The 22043-nt window shown below is 34.9% G+C and overlaps 1 protein-coding gene across 15 annotated transcripts in view; it reads left to right on the top strand.

The window, feature by feature from the left end:
* The window catches only part of ZBBX (zinc finger B-box domain containing), a 140327-nt gene that overhangs the window by 44699 nt on the left and 73585 nt on the right, over positions 1-22043 (top strand). For 13 of the 15 annotated variants that reach the window (XM_057301954.2, XM_055110640.3, XM_055110643.2 and 10 more), the window contains 7 exons: positions 1639-1797; positions 7582-7756; positions 13470-13590; positions 18108-18217; positions 18600-18700; positions 19867-19946; positions 21603-21745. In XM_057301954.2, coding sequence (XP_057157937.1) covers positions 1639-1797; positions 7582-7756; positions 13470-13590; positions 18108-18217; positions 18600-18700; positions 19867-19946; positions 21603-21745 — 889 coding nt within the window. The remainder of the gene's footprint in view (positions 1-1638; positions 1798-7581; positions 7757-13469; positions 13591-18107; positions 18218-18599; positions 18701-19866; positions 19947-21602; positions 21746-22043) is intronic. The other 2 variants (XM_055110649.2, XM_055110650.2) reach the window with 1 other exon arrangement.

Below are 22043 nucleotides of genomic sequence, written 5' to 3'. Positions count from 1 at the left end.
TTTAAAAATAGGAGCATTTTCATGGCAGAGTACAAAATAATTATATCTGATCCCTGCTAAATTTTTCTTGTTTGGAGGATATTTGCTAAGAAATAAGAGCTACTTCCTGTCTTCCTCATGCCAAGCTCTCACAGAGCATCTGACGATTCTGAATCTTACCCCTGGAGTTTAATTCAAACTCAGATAGGATCCTAAATCCTGCAGTCCCTAGGCAGACTCTGGTAGTTTCTGATAGAAAACCCTTCAGAGAATGGGGCCTTCCCCAAATTTGCCAGTTCTTTGTCAGTCACTCTGACAGCATGTGGAAAGTTTTTCTTTAAATCCCTTTTCTAAATTACTTATTTTAATTCTGTAGCTCTTTTCCCTCCCTGACACCTTATTTTTACCATATGCTATTTTTCCAGAAACTGTAGTAGCCATAAAATCATTAAAATATATATGTTTTTTCCTTTTGTGAGCTTATGTGATATGAGGAAATGTGAAATCAATATAGTTAGGGCTGGTAGAGATCTACGCAGGATATTAAGAGGGTAAAGAGGGTAAATAACGTGTACAGTTGGGGGAGTGCAGTGTACAAGGAAGGGTTCCTAGACTTGTAGGAGTAATGGCGTGAATGCAGAAGGAGAAGCAAAAGCCTGCCAGGTAAAGATGATGGTAGAGGAGAGAAAGCCTCCCTAGTAAGTGAGCCTCATGAGCAAGGCACAAAATGAGAAATGACTTGGAGTTTATTAAGGAACTACAGAGAGAAGTGCTTCCTGATGTACCCCTTTGAATAGTGAATGCTTTCTAAAGACGTTTTATCACCATGGAGTAGTCATTACTGCTTATTCAGTCTCCTACTAGATTAGCTATATTTAGTTCTTTATTTATGATGTGCACAAAATATCGCATCTATCTATTTGCGGGTATGCATAGTGGAAAGTTTATGAGTCATTAGACTTATACACACCTGAGGTCACTTCCTACCTCTGGCACCCACTCACCACTGTGACCAAGGGCAAGTTATTTAAACTCTCTGAGCTTTAGTTTCTTTTCTTTCTTCTTTTTTTCGAGATGGAATGTCGCTCTGTCACCAAGGCTGGAGTGCAGTGGCTTGATCTCAGCTTGCTGCAACCTCCGCCTCCTGGGTTCAAGCGATCCTCCTGTCTCAGCCTCCCGAGTAGCGGAGACTACAGGCACACACCACCATGCCTGGCTAATTACTGTGTTTTTAGTAGAGATGTGGTTTCACCATGTTGGCCAGGCTGTCCTGGAACTCCTGACCTCCAAATGATCTGCCAGCCTCAGCCTCCCAAGGTGCTGAGATTACAGGAGCGAGCCACCACGCCCGGCCGAAGCTTTAGTTTTCTTAATTCCTAAAACAGATAAAAATAGTTGTGTTTTAGAATTGCCTTGATGATTAAGTGATATATTGTTTTTAAGATGGTTTGAATTGTATGAGCCCAAACTAGTTCCCTCAGTAGATGGCAACTGTCACTATTATACTTGTTGTTACAAATGCCAATTTATCTTTTTAAATATTAAATTGAATTTATTTAATTCTGGGAGTCATAGAATAACACAAATATGAGTTAGTGTATATAAATTATTTAGGTTAACATATGAGGCTCTTTAATTATATTGTTACTTTTTTAATAGGCAAAATCTCAAATATTATTCAATGTATTGGATGTTGCCCATCAGTTTATAAAGGATGTTAATCCAGATGAACCCAAAGAGGAGAATAATTCTACAAAGGAAACCAGTAAAATTCAACATAAACCCAAATCTGTACTTCTCCAGAAGAGCAGCTCTGAGGTAAACTGAGGAAAATATAGTAGACATTTTCTGACATATGTAACTATGGCAGGTGCCATTCATATACTTAACTTGAGCTATAGAATTTCACCAATAATTTCATCACATTTTTATTTCATATGGATTTGTTCTTCATTAACCAAATACATCTTAAATATAAAAATATTTTCAAGAAGCCTGCTTTGATTCCACTGAACACTACTCTTTTTGGTGAATGATCTTTTGACCATATGTCTTTCTGGACATTTTCATCCATGTCAGGAATTGGATGAGTATTTGGGGAAAACATTTTTTTAAAAACCACAATGCAATATAACAATTTTATATTAGTCAGGACTTCATTCAGAGAAGCTAAAAATACAAAACCTTGCCCAGAGTTTTAAGTGACAGGCAATTGCACAGTTATATAAAACCAGATTTATACCAAATTCTGGCAGTTATTTAGATTGACTGCTGATCTGACAACATGCTAGATAAGCTTTTATCAACTCATGTCTATATATTTATAATAGACATATTGATTCTTTAGCAAGAAATGAACTTCAAATTTTGATCTATGTTATAATCCTCATTCTTTTAGATGCCTGTCACCTTTTCTCTGCAGTTCAAAAACTAACTTAGCTGAAGTCATTCTGCTTGTTATATGTTGACCAAGTCTGGGTTGAAGTTAAATCTGTTGTGTTCCAAACCCATGCTCATAGACATAAAAGAAAATGTGTTCTATGCTAGTAGGACCTATTTTCAGCAGAGGGAGTGTGCTTGAATTTTTCAGGAGTGTCAGCATATTTGTGTGGATTTCGCTTTCTAACAGACCTGTCAAGGATGTTTTGTGAAGAATCACTGCCTCCTAATTATAATAATAATGTATTGAAGACCAGACACTGCCCTAAATATTTTACACATTATCTCCTTTTGTCTTTTCTTAATTATTCCTCTTTTTCAAATGAGAGAATAGTGGCAGGGAATAGTTTTTATAAATTGCCAAAGGTAGAATTGATAATGGAACTTAGATTTCAGCTCAGACCTTCTGACTCCAAATTTCCTGCATTTAACCATTCTGCAGAGACTGTGGTTTTAAAAGTTTCTTCTTCATGCCTCCCTTTTCATCTAATTTATCCTATCAAAAATAAATCAGCAGCTAACTTTTATTGAACACCTTATTCTAGGCATTGTGCTTAATGCTTTACTTGCCTTATCCAATAATCACAATAACCATGTAAGGTTTGTGCTTTTATTACCCCAATTTAACAGATGAGAAAGATGAGAGATTCAGTAACTAGCCTTACTAGAAAGTGATAGAGTAGGCTCCTCTGTGTTATTTATTAATTTTTACACTAGATGTTTCTTCTTGTCTTCATAGGTAACTATGCATGCTGTATACATTGTCTGCCTCATTGTCTTAACTTAAAAACCATTAATTCAATGATTTCATCCAGGAGTGTATATTAAAATCAACTAGAGAAACATTAAAGAAATACATATGATTGAGTTCAGCATCTCCGTGGGTGGGGTTCAGACGTGTGTGTGTGTGTGTGTGTGTGTGTGTGTTTGTGTGTGGGTGTGTGTTTAACTCCTCAGTGATTCTGGTGAGTGTTCTTGTTGGGAGTCACTGCTATATATGACAGAGTACACAATGAAGAGATAACCCCTTCATAGGCTTAGTGTTCCTCTGTGCCAAAGAGCAGTGCTCCTCAAACCATAATAAGCATCATAAGAATTGGAGATTGTTAAAAACTTGCATTCCTGGGTCTGCCACCAAATTTGGATTTTTAAAAATATTTACATCTGGGTTAGGGCTCAAGAGTCTTATTTTTAATTTAATGGCTAGAAGAGCCAAATGGTACCAATGCCTGATGCTTCTCTTATGGCCTTTTTAATGGATCAAAGCCAATGGCACATCCTTGGAAAGAGGTACAGTTCACGAAAGAGCTTACATCTTATAAGCCGAAACCTGGGTTTGAAATAATGATGCTGTTTTTCTTATAGCATTGTAATATTGGGCAAGTTACTTAGCTTTTTTGCTCTTCTGTTTTCTCCTTTGGAAAGTGGGGATATTAAAACACATCATCTTACAGGGATATCATGTGCTTACAGGGTAATGAATGTACAGCATTGAATTTCTATGTGCGTCTTCAAATTTCTTTTAGAATTGGGCAAGGTCATATTGGACTCTGAGTGGACGTGATATATGACAGTTTTGAGCTGAAACGTTTAAGAGCTAATGTACAACCCTCCAGCTTTTTCTACCCTGCCACAGCTATGTGGAAGCCAGGTATTCCAATGGCATAACTCCAATATGCAAATGTCTGACATCTCTGATTCATTGCTTGGAAGGAAGCTTCCCTGGAGGGCTGCTGAAATTGCTGCATGTTGAAATCATTTTGTATTAAGCCACTGAGTTTTCAATGCTTGTTCATTAGTGTAGCATGTATACATACATACACTGACATATTGCTTACTGGATACCAATAAGTACCTTCTCACAAATACTCCTAAGACTCTATCTTTAAACTAAATTTATCCTGTCTTTTCCAAAACCTATAAATGTTATTGTTGGAGGCGCCCTACCTAGCTTTCCAAGCCAACAAAGGCAGTTATTTTCTGTAGTATTTTCACTTCCTCCTCTGCACATTCAGTTGGTTACTGTATTAGTCTTCTCAGGCTGCCATAACAAAATACCTCCAACTGAGCAATTTAAACAAGAGAAATTTATTTTCTACTGTTCTGTAGTCTAGAAGTCCCAGATAAAGGTGCTGGCAGTATTGGTTTCTGGTGAGGCTTTACTTCCTGGCTTTTAGATGGCTGCCTTCTTGCTGTGTTCTTATATGGCCTTTCTTCTGTATGCACATGCATACAGAAGGGGGGGGAGAGAGAGAGAGAGAGAAAGAAAGAGAGGAGAGAGAAGAGATATATGATGCCTCTTCTTCTTCCTCTTCTTCTTTTCTTCTTCTTCTTCTTCTTCTTCTTCTTCTTCTTCTTCTTCTTCTTCTTCTTCTTCTTCTTCTTCTTCTTCTTCTTCTTCTCCTCCTCCTCCTCCTCCTCCTCCTCCTCCTCTTCCTCCTCTTCTGCTTCTGCTTCTGCTTCTCCTCCTCCTGCTCCTTCTTCTTCTTCTTTCTTCTTCTCCTTTTCTTCTTTTCTTCTTCTTCATGTGAGACAGTGTCTTGCTCTGTTGCCCAGACTAGAGTGCAGTGGTGTGAACTCAGCTCACTGCAACCTCCTCCCATGCTCAAACATTCCTTCCACCACAGCCTCCTATGTAACTGGGACCACAAGTGCATACCACCACGTCCAACTATCTCCCTCTTCTTAACAGGATACCAGTCCTATTAGATTAAGGCCTCAACTTCATAATCTCATTTAACCTCAATTACCTCCTTATAGGCCCTATCTCAAAATGTAGTCACATTGGGGGTTAGGGCTTCAACATATGAATTTGTGCAGGGAGATGCAATTCAGTCCACAATAGTTATCATGTCCCATATAGGCTCCCAGCTAAAAACTCTTGAATGTTTGGTCATTTATTCTATCCTTATTGCTCTTTTAGATACTGAAATTTCTTCTTTAAAAAAAAGGTTTATAAATGGAAAGTGCATTTCATTCTCTTCTAGGAGTCAGGCAACCCTTCTGGTTTTGTATGTATTTTTTACACAAATGTTAATATGTTTTCTCTACAAACATGTTTGCTCTGCATTTTTTTCACTTAACTTTGTAGTTTTTATATTCATATAAGTACATCCTACAACCTTCTCATTCTATGTAGTGGCTGTAAAATACTCCATTTATTGGATGTGAAAAGACTTTTAAAAATCTATCTTCCACTGATCAGCATTTATGCCATTTCAGTCTTTTGCCAGTAGATGCTAAAATATAAAGTATAATTTTGAATAATGTGGTTTTGCACAAATGTAAGTATATCAGTATGATAAAATCCTGAAACTCCTAGATAAAAAATTATGCATTTGTAATGTTGGTCAATGTGGGCAAATGTCTGTAACATTTTAATTGGTTTCCTTGCAGCCAAACACACTATTTTATAATTTCCCTCTCTTTGCCACACTGGTATATGGGACTTTACAATGGTTTTACATGTCCAATGGGTTTAAGCTCCTCTGTGCAGCAGGCAGAGCCCTTTATATTCTTCCCCTGCTTCCTTTCTACCCTTTATATTTTCTCATTCTTTACTTTTTGCTACATCAATGCAAACTGCTTATAGTTCCATGCCACCAATGCTGTTTGACTCCCATGTCCTAGCATACATATCATTTCCTTTCTCTGGAATGCTGCCTTTGGCACTTTTTGCTTATGGAATTCTTGTTTTATCTTTCAAAATCCAATTCAGACATCATTTCCCCTGAGTTTTACCTGCTTCTTGCACCTTTTTCTGTTGTGGACTTATTAACCTGTGTTTCTGTGGCCAACGGTTAGCATAGTGTCTAGTGTCTTACAGGTCCTCAGATACTTTTTGCTCATATTTAAAATTTCTTATATACATCTTTAACAATATACCCTGAATTGTACTCTAACAAGCTGCCTGTTTATTTTTCAATTGTGGGCTGAACATAGAGATTTATACTCTCATGTCTTAAAAGATGCACATGGATATTTAGCAATTTGACCAGTGTAGGTAATCCACATTTGATAATTCAGCCATTGGTGTGGGTTTTACTTTGCTTGGGTTTCCTAATGTGGCTGTTCTCTCTGATTCACTGCATAGCTTCCAAATACTTCCTTCATTTTCTTGTGTGCTTGGACTGGATTTATATTTTGTACTGAATTCATCTCTCCACAACCATCATTAATCTGAGGAGCATGCATTGTATTACATGCATCGATGAACTTATTCATTCCACTGACTTTTAATGAACACCTACTTTGTGCCAGGCACAGCTCTTGGCACTAAGAAAAAAGACAAAATCCACAACTTCATTATATACTAATGGGGAAGGACAGGCAATAAATAAACATATAGAATAAAGTCACATGGGAGTAAGTAATGGGAAGAAGAATAAAACAGTTAAGGAATTATTAAATGGGGGAAAGGGGGCCTATTAGTTTTAGAATTGGTAGTGAGGAACTCTCTGAGTAGGTGATATTTGAGCATTTCATTGAGTCAACAAAATGAGGGAATGGCTATGTAAAGATATGGAGAAGGCTCATTCCAGGCATTGGGTATAGCTAATACAAGGCCCTGAAGAGGCAATGTGCTTGATGGGTTCTCAGAACTGCAAGAATGTGAGACTAGCTGGTACAGGGTGAATGAAAGGAGAATGGAAGGAGGTAAAGTAAAAGGCAAGGAAATACAAGGTTGTGTAGGGCGGTGTAGGTCCTGGTAGGAACTTGGGGTTTCACAGACAGTCAACAGAGAGTTTTGAGCAGGGGAATGTCTGATCAGATTTACATTTAAAAAAAACCCTGTTTTTTTGATATGAGAAGGTTGCGGGGAGTAGGAGATTGGAGGCATAGGGAGAATGGATACAAGGCAATTGCACCTTTACAGAGAGAACACTGGTGAACAGCATAATGATAAGTTATTAGTTCTGTAGGCTGTCATCTTCATGATTTCTGAAGAGACCATTTATAATTGCCAATAGAGTTTTAAATAACAGAGTAAAGCATATAAATAAGCACAACTTAAAAATATTCTAAGTTTAAAAAGTCTGATTTGTGATGACTAATAATTAGTTCTACCTGTATTTTCAAACACAGAAATTTTTTTATTAAAACAATTTTTGTGGGTAAATACAGAAAATTTAATAAAGCATGCCTATGTATCCTTTTAATTAGGTAGAAATTACAATGATGAAAAGAGCACAATGTACAAAACCAAGAGAGAGTCTGTTGTGTGAAGGGTCATTCGATGAAGAAGCTTCTGCACAGTCCTTTCAGGAAGTGTTAAGTCAATGGAGAACCGGAAATCATGATGACAACAAGAAACAGAATTTACATGCAGCAGTAAAAGGTATGGCCTTTTTTTTTTTTTTTTTTTTTTTTTTTGAGACAGAGTCTCACTTTGTTGTCCAGGCTGGAGTGCAGCGGTGTGATCTTGGCTTACTGCAACCTCCACCTTCCAGGTTGAAGTAATTCTCCTGCCTCAGCCTTCTGAGTAGCTGGGATTATAAGTGCGTGCCACCATGCCTGGCTAATTTTTGTATTTTTAGTAGAGACGGGGTTTTGCCATGTTGGGCAGGCTGGTCTCAAACTCCTGGCCTCCTGACCCGCCTGCCTCCCCTCCTAAAGTGCTGGGATTACAGACATGAGCCACCGTGCCCAGCCCGTATGGCTATTTTTATACCATGAATGTTTTAAAATGAAGCTGACTTTAGTTTATTTACCTCCATTCTCTGTGAATATAAATGTGATATTCAAAATCTATAAACACTGGGACAGCAGTTTGCTATAACTCCTCAAAGGAGTATGCACTGTGTGATCATTGGTGAGTGGTTTAATATTTATAGGCCCTGAATTGGGCACTAGGGGGATTTGCATTTGTTTTCTATGTAAATTCAGACTGTCAAATGAATGGATAATTGGATTCTTTCAGTTCTTCTTCTAGTAGAAATTTTTGCCAGGACAACTATTGCTTTTTTGAGCAGTAATTGTAACACATAAAATGGGAGAGTCTGTGAGATAAAGAGGAATTTTTTTTTTTTAGAATATTTGACTTAAAAATACAATTTTAAGGACCACTATGAACTTCAGGAGGAGAATTGATTTGCGTTCTCATTGTTTTTGTTTCTTTTTGAACTACTTTTTGTTCTTTTTCTTTTTAATAATTTCGCTCCTACATTCTAGACATTGATGATCCAGATGACTGAACAGTATGTTGAAGTTTCCCAGTATGTCTTGAGGAAAACCATAAGTTTTAAAAGTATTCAATTTATTAATTTTATTACTCAGAATCTTGTAGTGTCTTCCAATTGCTTTTCATTTAATATAAAATGTTAGATAATAAATTTCAATCATGTATCTTACTTGCCAATTTTACTATTTTTATTTCATTTTTTTTCCATTGGAGAAACTCTTCTGATTATTACACTTTTATTACACAGTGTAATTTCTAATCTCAAAGTATCACACAATGTCTTCTAATTATAATTAAACTTTTAAATACCTTTTCTTCAAGTATTTTTCTACATTTCTTTATTACACATCAATTTCATTGACATTTTCAAGACATTATTTGGATGCTGTCTTCTTAGTAGTTTATATCTCAGTATACACCTCATTTCTCATTGGCTGTGTTATTTTATGTGCTTTATGCTTGCTACTTCATGCAATTTTTTTTTTTGACTTGTCAACTCTGAAAAGTACTAATTATTCTATAGAAATGCTTCTTTGTCTGCTTTGAAAGCCATAGTATTTAAAATAATACTGTACCGAGTTGAAAAGTCACCAGATCAGAAGTATAACTCTTTTAAAATTTGTTCTTCATAATGGAAATAACCGTATGATAAAATAATGAATGCTTATTTTGAAAGACTTGGTTATAACAAAAAGTTACCAAGAAGAAAATGAAAATACCTCAGCCTCATCATATAGAGAAAATCCATGTTAACATTTTGGTACATGTTTTTCAATAACCATAGTTATTATGTACACACACATACACAAAAAAATGAGGTAACACTAAATACTATTAGTTAACTTGCATTTTCACTGAGATTCTGTAATGGGCAACTGGCCATCTAAATAGAGATACACACAATCATTTGTAACTCTGGTAGAGTATTCTATATGGCATGATTTAATCAGACATTTATCGATGGATATTTTATTTCTAATTCCCAGTATTTAAAAGATATTATGATGGGCATCTTAGCTATTTGTGCACTTACATATTTACCTTAAAATAAATTTCTAAATATAGAAATGTTGCCTCAGTGGTGACTTGTTTTATAAAATTTTAATGAATATTGTCAAACTGGCCTCCAAAAAGATTACTGTGTTGGTTGTACTCTCACTGGTAGAGTGTGACATGACTATTTTCCTGCATTTTCTGGTTCTTTAACTTTAGCCAGTTTGGTTGACAATAAATTATTATCATTATAACTGGCATTTTACTGTTATTTGTGAAGTAGACAATATTGGCTATTTTTGTCATTACCTTTTGTTTTTATTATTTGCTAATATTTGGGCACAAGTAATGTTTTACATATTAGAGGTATACAACATTACTCTCAATAATAATTCTATCAGCGAATATTGAGTACACGCTATGTGGTGGGGTCAAATGATGTGCAAAAGCAGTAGCAACTTTGTCTGGAACTTACAGCCTAAGTGGAGGTCAAAAAAATCAAATGATTAGTATAATTTGGATGAAGAAGTGCAATGCCCACGTCCATACCAGGTGTTATGGTTTGGCTGTGTCCCCATCAAAATCTTATCTTGAATTGTAGCTCCCATAATTTCCACGTGTTGTGGGAGGGACCTGGTGAGAGGTAATTGAATCATGGGAGTGGGTCTTTCCTGTGCTGTTCTCGTGATAGTGAATACGTCTTACAAGATATGATGGTTTTATAAATGGGAGTTCCCTGCACAAGCTCTCTCTTGCCCATCACCATGTAAGAAGTCTCTTTGCTCTTCCTTTGTCTTCTGTCATGATTATGAGGCCTCCCCAGCCATGTGGAACTATGAATCAATTAAACCTCTTTCCTTTATAAATGACCCAGTCTCGGGTATGTCTTCATTAGCAGCGTGAGAACAGATTAATATGCCAAGTGAAAAAAGCAGGCACTGCCTCTTTTCAACTGTATCACACGAGTTTGGAAAGCAAGTAGAAGAAGACATTTAACAGTGTTAGATTAAGAAATAAAAAACAAATCAGATTAGATGAGATTGTTTTTATCAATGTAGATGTACTCGCACAGGATTTGGATCTTAGTATTTTGTCTCAAGCACTTCAGGAATGGCAGTAACAATTGGGCGGGTTGGTTAATTGAAAACTGGACTTGATTTGAAAGTTTATGAGATTGAGATGCTGTAATTTCCCTGCCATTTTGTAGAAGAAGAAGTTGGAAGGCTTTGGGAGATAGGAATTTTGGAACCGATAATGTGCAACCTATTTAGCTGTCATTACCAAGGCATTAAGCACCGTAATACTTAAAAAGGTTTGTTGTGGCCTTCCTCTATAGGCTGAAGATGACTGGAGGGGAATGCTTCAATGGGACCAAGCATCTTGATTTCAAAGAATGGAAATGATAGAGGCCAGGTGTTGGCACACAATCTTCAAAATTATGGTGAAAAAATTACCGAAGTAAGGGTCAAGGAAGAGTAGTGATCAGTGTTTCAATTCACAGAGATTTCTGATGATAATTGGTGTACCTAGGAATGAAAAAGTCATGCAGCCTACTGTTTTACCTATAGTAGAAGAAAATTTCTGTTTAATGGGCAGAGAGCCGGCTTCGGCCACCATATTGGGGATTCAGTTTTTTATGAAGTCCTCAGACCTAAGCCAGGTCACAGCTCTGGAATCCCTTAATTAAGAAAGAGACTGGGTCTGCTGGCTTATGTCTGTAATTTCAGCACTTTAGGAGGCCAGGAGGTTAAGACCAACCTGGGCAATGTAGTGAGACCTCATCTCTACACAAAATTTACAGAAAAGTCATACATGATAATGTGAACCTATAGTCCTAGCTACGTGGGAGGCTGAGGGTCAACAATTACCTGAGCTCAGAATTTCAAAGTTACAGTGAGCTATGATCACACCACTGCACTCCACCCTGGGTGACAATGTGAGAGCCTATCACAAAGAAAAAAAAAGAATTTTGTTTGCTTTCCATTATCACTAACATTTAATATTGTGAGATTTAAAAATTTTTGCTTGTCTAATAGAGATGATTTTGTGTACCTCTTATTAGAAATGACATGAAACATCTTTTCACATATTTCTTGACCATTCAGCTTAGTAGTATGCTTTAAATTTCTAGTTTTCTAGTTATTTCTGTTATTGATTTTTAACTTGGTTTTATTTTAGTATTCTAAAATCTCATTTCCTTCTACGTGAAAGGCAGGTACTTTCAATGGCCTAGAAAGTTGTGTGTGATCTGAAGTCCATTATCTCAGACATCTCATCTCCTGTTACTCTCCTGCAGGCATGGCTGGTTTAGTTTCAGCCACTCTTGACTTCTAGCCGTTCTTCACACACTTTAGGCATACTTTCCCATCAGGACTTTTGCACTATCTATTAAGGAAAACACCCATGATCCCATCAATTTGAGGATGGAGAATCTTATGCACATTCTTATACAATGTAGCCAGTGAACCATGAAAGAAGGGAGCAAATGAAAACATAAGTTACATACCTTATTTGGCATTTCCCAGGGAGCCATGCCTCATAAATCCGTAAGTTTGTTTATGACAAGCAATTCTAAACAAGAGCTAGCATTTTAAATACACCATATAGCTAAAGAGTCTCCTCCCAGCAAATATTATTAATTCATTTGCCTGTAGGTCCAGTTATCAACATATTCACAAACAAATTAATCCAGGTCACCTCCCATCTTTATTTCTTGGGAATGTGCCATTGGTAAGGGAGAAAAGCGAATCACGGGCCAGCTGCTTTATCTTCTTCCTCTTCCATCACCCTTCTGTGTTTAGAGTTTATATCTCAAGCACAGTGGCTCTTCTCTAACATCTAGACAGCAAAAAGAAAAGAGTTCTTTTCCCCCCCCCCCTTTTAGCTCTCCTGTCAAGAAATCTTGTTTCAAAATGAAAAGGGGGACTCATAGTGGAGGCATTTCTTTTCTCTCATGACTTGCTCATGTCCTTAACTCTGCTCTTTCAGTTCGAGGGATTCTGATCAGTGTTTTCCTAAACTTTTTCCAATTGCTTTCTTCAACACTGCTCTACTCTTTGGGAAAAATAGAAGTGGGATTCCTTACTTTATTTTTACTTTAATTTGTTTCCATTGCTGGCCCGTGGCTGTTTCTGGCAGTTAATCATTGAAGTCTACAATATGAGGCTGGGACACCCTCTAGCCTTAGTTTATAAAAAAATGTTTTTCCCATCTTTACTATTTCCCTTGATTCTCGTACATGTTTTTTCCCCTGTGATGTTCAGTTTGGAGACAGGAACGATACGTGGGAGGGTGGAGAGACTAGTAATCCTGGATTTACACTGCTTTCTTTCCTAGATATCTTCATCAGTTTTAAATATCTCTGAATAGTGATTTTAATTTAGTAGTGCTTCAGAAATATCTTAAACATCTGGAAGTAAATTACCATGTAGATATAAATTTGTGAAGAAAATTGTCTCCTCCAGATGTCATTATGAATTATTTATTTCCTGTTTCTCATAATGTGTAAATATTATTGTCAGTGGCTATAACACTTTATACATCTGTGTATTATACCTTTATGTATGTGTTTATACAATGTACAATGAATGTTTGTATTTATAATTTTTATTTAAAAGAATGAGTTGCTTTAACAAACCTTCTGAATCATAAGATCCCTTCATTTCAAGAGATTGTTGAAGAAAACTGTCTATCCAGTCACTTAATAAATTACCAATATTTAATACTTTTGCATTATTTAAACCTTAACCTATTGATTGTATAAGTAAATATTAAAGCATATATGCCCCAAAAATGATGAGTTCTACATCTTAAGAGGAGATATAGTAATTTGTAAACTTGCTTATATTAATTATGCACATTGTGTTTATTTTTACAGACTCATTGGAAGAATGCGAAGTACAGACTAATCTGAAAATTTGGAGAGAACCACTTAATATTGAACTTAAAGAAGACATTCTATCCTATATGGAAAAATTATGGCTTAAAAAACACAGGAGGTATTTTCTGAAATTATAATACTATTAGGAAATATGAAAGTTATTTATGTTTCTTTCTTGTATGACATGCCTTCCTATAGCAATTTTATATGTATATTTCATATTTGCATACATAATTTTAAAGCAAGATTAAATCCCTGTGAAGTTGCTGTTCCAATAAGAATTTTAATTCTATTTATGTATATGATGCATCATTAATTTAGAGTTTTCCTTGAGAAATGGAAATGTGTATATAAGGAAAAGGCACAAATGCAGAAACGAATTTAAGAATAATAATAAAAATAATGTGATAAATGAAATATTACTTTAAGAAGACACCAGTTTTTTATGTTAGCATTAACATTTGAGACTATAATTTTCAGAATCTAGTTTTAAATTAATTAAACATTTTTCTAATTTTATTAATAGTAATTAAATGTATTTTATTCAAAGAGATATCACCAGATACAATCAGCTAGAAACTGTGGCAAAATATGGGTTATTTTTTCGTAGATCTGAAGTGAGGCCTGAGATTCTGTATTTCTGAATTTCTAATAGCTCCCAGGTGATAATGGTTGGATGAGGCTGGTCTCTGGTCTTTTTTTGAGGTGCAAATTGTTGGAGGAGCTCTCTAGAATTTGCCTGAGAAGTGGTCATCACACCCTTGCTTCACCTTCAGTTACGCAAAACCATCTCCCGAGGTGGCCCATTCCATCTGTGGAAGAGATATTCATTGAACTGTAATCTGTTTCCAGCTAATTTCTAAACTTGGTTCTAATTCTACCTATTAAGCCCATACAGATAAAATCTAATTTTTCTTCTCCATGGTATCTCTTCAGATTTTTGAAATCAGCCCTCATGTTTCCCGTGAAGCCTCTGCTAGATAGGTTAATACCTGCACCACCACTCACCTTCAACTGTTTGTAATGTGCTAGATTTTTTTTCTTTTGGATTATTTTGAAAAGAAGATATACAGATGGGTTTCAAAATAACACAAAGAATTCCCAAATAACATTCACTCAGCTTTCTCTAATGGTAACATCTTACATAAACATAGTGCATATCAAAACCAGGAAACTTACATAGGGACAATATTATTGACAACTGTACATTTTACTTTAATTTTATCATCAGCGTTTTCACTATTATCCTTACCCCATTCCAGGATCCAGTCCAGGATTACACATTGTATTTTTTGTCATATTTCCTTATCCATTACAGTTCTTCAGTCTTTCCCTGCCTTTCATGACCTTAACGCTTTTGAAGAGTACTTGCCAGGTGTTTCATAGAATGTACTCAATTTGGGCTTGTCTGATGTTTTTTCATAATTAGATTGAGGTTATACACTGTGAGGAAAAATACCACAGAGAGTATATGTCCTTCTCACTGCGTGACATTCTGGGATCGTGATGTCAATATATCTTATTACAGATGATGTTAACCTTGATCACATAGTTAAGGTGGTGCTAAGTTTCTCCACTGTAAAATCACTACTTTCCCTTTATAATTGATAAATATTTTAGAGGAGACACAGTGAGATGATACATCAACTCTGTTTTCCCTTAAACTTTCACCTCCTAATTTTAGAATTTGTGAGTGAATTTTGCCTGCAGCAGTTAGTACTCTTCTGCTCTATTGCAGATATTCTATTTCCTTTGTTCCTTCTAAATTTATTAGTTGGAATTCCTCTTAAAAGAAGTGTTCCTTCACCCACTTTTATTATTTTTTCTTTATGTCAACTCATGAATATTTATTTTATTTTGGGGATTGATATCTAATATTATTGTTATTTATTTTGCAACTCAAATTATTTCTGCCTTGGCCATTGTGGACTCTGTTGGGTTGACTCTTCCATCCTTTTGATTTGTTGTCATCAATTTTTTTTTTTTTTTGGTTAGTTTGCATTGAACATCTCTTTTTTTTCTGGAACTCAAGATGCATTTTCCCTGCCCAAGCCAAGGAATTGTTTTTCTAAAAATTACTGATTCCCTTTATTGGAGAATGGTGCTCAGAAACAAAGATCTGGACTCTAGGTGTGGTCATTACTATTCTGGTGCCACAATTCTAGGCCTTCTCAGAGGAAGAAACTGGGAAGTACACACACACACATGTGCATGCACACACACACACACAAATCCACATACACACATATAAATTTTTTTCTGTATCTATCCATCTGGATATCTATTAAAGTAACATGCATTCACACTCAGGCATTCCGAATCCAGACCAGCATCACATGATTCATTTCCATTCTCCCTTTGCTTATTTGACAAATTTCTTTCACTTACAGTGAGAAACTTGGCTTTCATTATCTATAATATATTTATTAATTAGCCCTAAAATATATATGTATGTATACATACAGTAGTTTCAGAATCACAAATATCACTGAGAGAAACAAGGGACAATTAATTTCAAAATTACTGTTAATAATATCACTGAAGGAAACAAATTTTCCACCTAGAGTACAGTCTTTGTGTGTCATGCTTTTATCTGTAGCCTACGGTATCTAGGCCAAACCATGTTTTCCAACATTACTTTGGCCATAGTGCTCATTTCTTTCTTACCTCCTTTAAGGTTGGTATGACTTTCATTGGGTTTAGCCCAAATCCTCACTGATTTTTAAAATTTGAATAAACTTGTGGTGTACAGTTCTATGGGTTTTTACCAATGCATAAAGTCATGTGTCTACCACAGTACCCCTGCCCCCACAAAAAACAGTCTTACAACCACATTCCCTTGAGCTTCCTCTTTCTCCTCTTCCCTTTCTTAGTCCATAACAACTATTCATCTGTTGTCCACCCTTACAAATGTGCCTTTTTTTGAGGGTCATATAAATGAAATCATACAGTATCTGTCCTTTCATGTCCTTCATTTAGCAGAATGCATTTAAGATTCATCCACGTTCTTGTATGAATCAATATTTGTTCTGGCTGGTTTCCAGTTTTTGGCAATTATCACTAGGTCCTTTAAAAATATTTTCATAACAGGTTTTTCTTGAATATAGGTTTTTAATTCCCTGGGTAAATACCTGGGACTGTGATAGGTGGGCTATATGGTAAGTGCATGCTTATTTTTATAAGAAACTGCCAAACTCTTTTCTAAATTGACTGTACCATTTTGCATTTGCTCCAGCAAGGTACGAGAGTTCTGGTTGCTCCAAATCCCTGCCAACACTTGGTATTCAGTTTTTTTTTCTTTTGTTTGACATTTTAATAAGGTGTGTAGTTGTATCTCATTGTAGTAGCTTATATGGCAGAGGTTTAAGCTAATTCATTTATAACTAATGTCCAGGCTGTATATATTTTTTAAAGTATGATGCCCATAATAGCTCTTCAGGCTATTTTTTGGGGGGGGGTACTGTGGTACATATGACTTTATGCGTTGGTAAAAACCCACAAAACTGTACACCACAAATTTAGTCAAATTTTAAAAGTGAATGAGGATATGTGTAACAGTAGTGTGTATCTGTTAATTGCCTTTTTCTAATTAACAATTGGCATATAAATGTAATTCCAAAGTCACTTGTCAATTTTATCAAAATTTTAATGCCTTTGAAAGTCGCAGAAGCGGCATTATAAAGGAAGTACGTGGTTAAGAACATGGTTTTTGGGAGGCAGACTGCTTGAGTTCAAATTCCTCTTCTGCATTCACTACCTGAATGACTCAACAAGTCGGTACACCACTTTGTGTCTCAGTCTCATCCTCTGTAAAGTTAAGATCATACTAGTGCCTATTTAATATCTAATAAAATTTAATGTACCAAAATTAGTTAGAATGGAGCCTGGTATATTTTAGGTTTTGTATCCATATTAACTACAAATATCATTGAGAAGGCTCTGCCTTTTACATGGGGACTTTATGAGCTTGCATTGTATGGAAAGGCTGTGCAGCTACTCATATTCTTGGCTAAAAAGTGACCCTTCTCTCCAATAGTTTGGTTATATACTATGAAACCAAATATACACTCTTGACCTCTGTGAATTCCTGGGCTTCACTGCCTTCCATATGAAATGGGCTGCAGCAGTCTTCATTGTTAATTAAGTAATAGATACCACAGCCTGAACACCTTACATTTTTATTGTAGGAGCCTATGTTACCACCCTGCTGGTATGATGGAAATTTAGACAAATGCCCTCAGGTTCCCTTAGAACTCATCAACACAATGCCAAGACTGTGAACTAAAACTCACATTCATAAATTAGCTTTTTAAGTAGCATGGTGTTTTTAATGGACTCCATGTGGCTTTTGAGAGAACACTGACTTGTAGCATAACTTTGATTTTTAGCTTAAACAAAACTCAGTAGGATATGCAATTTAAAAATCTTCTGTGATGTCAAGTTGATTTACACAGTTTTTTTTAGTACATTAAGATTCTGTTACACAATTGTACTTATCTTTGAATTAGAGGTACAGTTATGGTTTCATCATTAATTTTGTATACTCACTCATTTAATAAATAAATCAAGAGCTTGTCTGGGAAAGTTTCAGGTAATATATTTCAGTCTCTTAATTGCTTCTTTCTTATTTTGTAGAACTCCACAAGAGCAACTTTTTAAAATGCTACCAGATACGTTCCCACATGCACGTGAAACCACTGGTGATGCACAGTGTTCTCAAAATGAAAACGATGAAGATAGTGATGGTTAGTTCATACTTGATTAGATATTTTTAAAATGTATTGTCTCAAGTTATATACACTAAGCATTAATCAGAATCTGCTTTTGGTTTTCTTTAATATATTATTCTCAGTTGTACCATGTAATCTTTTCTCTTTAGATGAAAATCATGTACACTCACTTCTTTCCCTTTCCCTAGATATACTTTGCCTTGATTTAGATAGTTTCATTTAAAAATTGAATGCTGATAAATGTGTATTTCACTTGAACTGGGAAAATTGACAGTATTTGTATTTTTGTGTAAATACACATGAGAACACTCTTCTTTTTTGGTGGCTATCTTATTTGAAGAAATTATAAAGTAAGATATATTCTTTGATGATATTATTTGTGAATCTTATTTCCTAGGTGAGGAGACCAAAGTACAACACACAGCTCTTTTATTGCCAGTAGAAACATTAAACATAGAGAGACCTGAACCATCTCTAAAGATAGTCGAACTGGATGATGTAAGTGCATAAGTGCATAATGACCATTCATGCTTTTTAACAGGGAATTCATAATGTATACTTACATCTGCATATTATTTTCAATAAGATTTCTCAAATAACTAACATAGTTTAATAGGAAATTTACAAGTGTTTGGGTTTAAATATGCTTGTAAGAATAAAACAATATTATTCTGAAGGTAAAGAGTAAATTTGTGAGCTAAACTGGTATTGTCAATTTTTTGGATGAATGTATTATGGGAGATAAGAAGACATTTCACTATTTTATAGATATGTAGTTTGATATTTTATTAGTTTAGTTCTCTATGTTATCAAGTTTTTAAACAAATATCAGTCTCGTTACATGGTACCTATTAAAATTTAAGTGTAAATTTAGTTTCTTGAATGTCATTTAATATTATTTTCCGTTTAAAGGTAGAAATAGTGTTTAAGACTTAAGAAGTTCACTCAAATAACTTGAACATAACTTGAACATATGTAGAAGACACCAATAGCATCAACTAGAGCCAGACCCAGTCAGAGCTAGAGCTCTGGACTGAAGGTTTAGGGTGTGATACACTCAGTGCATTTCTGACTTTCTAGTAATATAGTAGCTGAATGTGCCACTTGTCCTAGATATTTCTCTTACTGTGGTTGTTAAGAAAATGACTAGAATGGAGAACTTACCTCTTTTAAATACTGCTTTCTTCCTTTCTTCTTTAGGTTGAAAGCTTCTGCTATTTTTGTTATTTGTGTTTTTTGGCTAACATTTTTATTTCTCCTCTGGATAAATTTGAGAGACTGGACAAAAACACACACACTACATACATGTGGGCATGCCATTCATTACATTGTTGATACACAGAGTAAGTTTATGATGAGCCAGTCAGAGAACTGACAACTTCCTAGTCACTAATCTGCTTGGCAGGTAGTAGTTACATACTTAAATATAAGTTATTATTGTTGGATTGGGGTATTATAATAGTGATAAAGTAATTGACATATCAACCAATGTCAGTTGAATTTGTTTAGTTCTCCTAGAACTTATGTGTTATAAAATATAATTAGAGCTCTCATAACATCATTTGTAGGAAAAATGTACTCCAAATATCACCCATAAGTAAGTTGGTTAATGTGTAATAAATTTTTATGAACTTACTAATATTATATAACATTAATTTAATAAGACTTATGAAGAGGAATTTGAAGAAGCAGAAAATATTGTGCCTTACAAAGTTGAATTAGCTGATGCAGACAGTCAACAAAGGTAAAATCTTTCTAATTAACTTTGTGTGCATATTGAGCCCCCTCCTGACACACACACAAAATCAACTGTCTTTTTAAATGTGAAATATGTGGTGTGAAAAAACATGTGACATTAATGTTAGAGTATATTTTACTTAACCCATGCTTAAATTTGTATACAATATTGCTAATATTTAATAACATGCAGCAATTAGAAAACTGTCTATAGTGATAGGTTTGTACTCTTACCTAATATTTGGATTATTTAATAAATTCTTCTGAACTTAGAGGTTGTTATCCTCTGAAATGGTTGATCAACTTTGATATGTTTCATATGAGCTTTCTTCTTCTCTCTAAAGATACTCTGGATTTTCTTCAGTTTTCTATGAACCCTAAATAAAAAGTTTTATAAATGATTAGGCTGAGAGACTAAAAGAGCTCCTGTACTATAGATTACTTCCTAGGTAGATTTTAATGTATAATAAAGTAAACAAATGAAGTATAATGGTTCACTTTGTAATTGTGTTGCAGAATTTTTTTATTTCCAAATGAAAAATAATATCTAACTGTATCTGTTAGTAATGTTAAAACAGTTACTTTCTGCTGTTGAAACTTTAGGATTCAGTCCTTTTTGCTGTTGAAACTTTAGGATTTGTAAACAGTGGAATGAAATTCCTGTCAAGTATCCCTTCTACCAATTCTTGATTCAGATCAGTTTAGGCCCCTGTCCACATTTTCAATAGCTATGGGCCTGAGTGATTCCCCTGACCAAAAAATCCCATGTTTAGACACACAGAACCAGCTCTCTAGCAGCAAATGTGCTTTTGGAAGTGGGGTTTTGGCAGGAGACAGCTTTCTGTTCAGCAGATAAGAGGTTTATATGCACCACTCTAAGGAAATGAATAGCATTTCTGTTCTCTAATCGGATTCTTTTATATATCTTATCACATGTCTTTGCTTTGACTCCTATGTAAGGTGTTAGAGAAGGCAGAGAAAGTTACTGATCATGATTTGGCAGTAGTTTTACAGCTTTGGTTTGGAGGTGCCCATAGAACTACATTAATTTTCTCTCTCTCCTGGGGATCATGAGTGACACAAGAGGGCCTTTTTGGTTGAATATAATCCATAAGTTTTATAATGGTACTCTGTAGAGCTTATATAAATATCAGGTATTACTAAATATATTATTCAGTTCATAAAGAATGTTATTTAAATTGTAACTATGCATATAGATAGTAATCATTATTAAAATTTGAAACCTAAATATCACATACTGCTTTTAAACTCATATCTTATTGATGAACAAACAATATGTTTATCTAGTAGTAAAGCCTTGATTTCATCAGATTTTAATGAGCTTGAAAGAGAACACTTCCTTTTTAGAAGAAACTGTAAGAAATCAAACTTATTTCAATGTATTTTGGAAACAAACTTTCAACTGAAATTTTGCAGTTAAATTAGATTTGGTCCAGTTACCTATTCATCTTAAATCCACAGTGTTATTAGTTACTTATAGTTGAGAATGTGTTCACAGTAAGGTTAAAATAAATATTAAATTAATGTAAATAACCCTATTAAAGTTTTACTATATTTGTTTTAATGACTTGGGACTTTTAAAATTTTCTTTTTAAAATCATTTTTTCAACTCTATTATTTTGTTTGTTCCTACATGTGAAAGTTGTGCTTTTCATGATTATCAGAAGAATAGCTTTCCATATGAAAATGGCATCCATCAACATCATGTTTTCAATAAGGGAAAGAGAGACTTCTTAAATCTTTGTCTGAGAAACAGCTCTACTTATTATAAAGATAATTCAAAAGGTAACATTTTTCTTGTTGCTGGATATTATTAACAGTGCATGTTGGTAATTTACTATTGCAGTCTATAAAAGCTTTGTTATGCTGTTCATTTTAAAACCAAAAAAACCTCGGTACTAAAATGAAAATTAGTTGAAAATATAATTTTCTAGTAAATATGCAATTTAGTCAATGGACAACAGTGTTTGTATGTGTAAGAAAAATCAGCCAATATAGGACACTCTAAAAGTTATTATAGACTCAGCTAGCATTTAAAAGATTACATGGAAGGCCTTTCAGTGACAAAAGTCGGACTGGCACC

Source organism: Pan paniscus, chromosome 2 (assembly GCF_029289425.2).
Source record: "Pan paniscus chromosome 2, NHGRI_mPanPan1-v2.0_pri, whole genome shotgun sequence".
Classification (NCBI taxonomy): Eukaryota; Metazoa; Chordata; class Mammalia; order Primates; family Hominidae; genus Pan; species Pan paniscus.
This window is presented reverse-complemented; position numbering and strand designations above follow the sequence as displayed.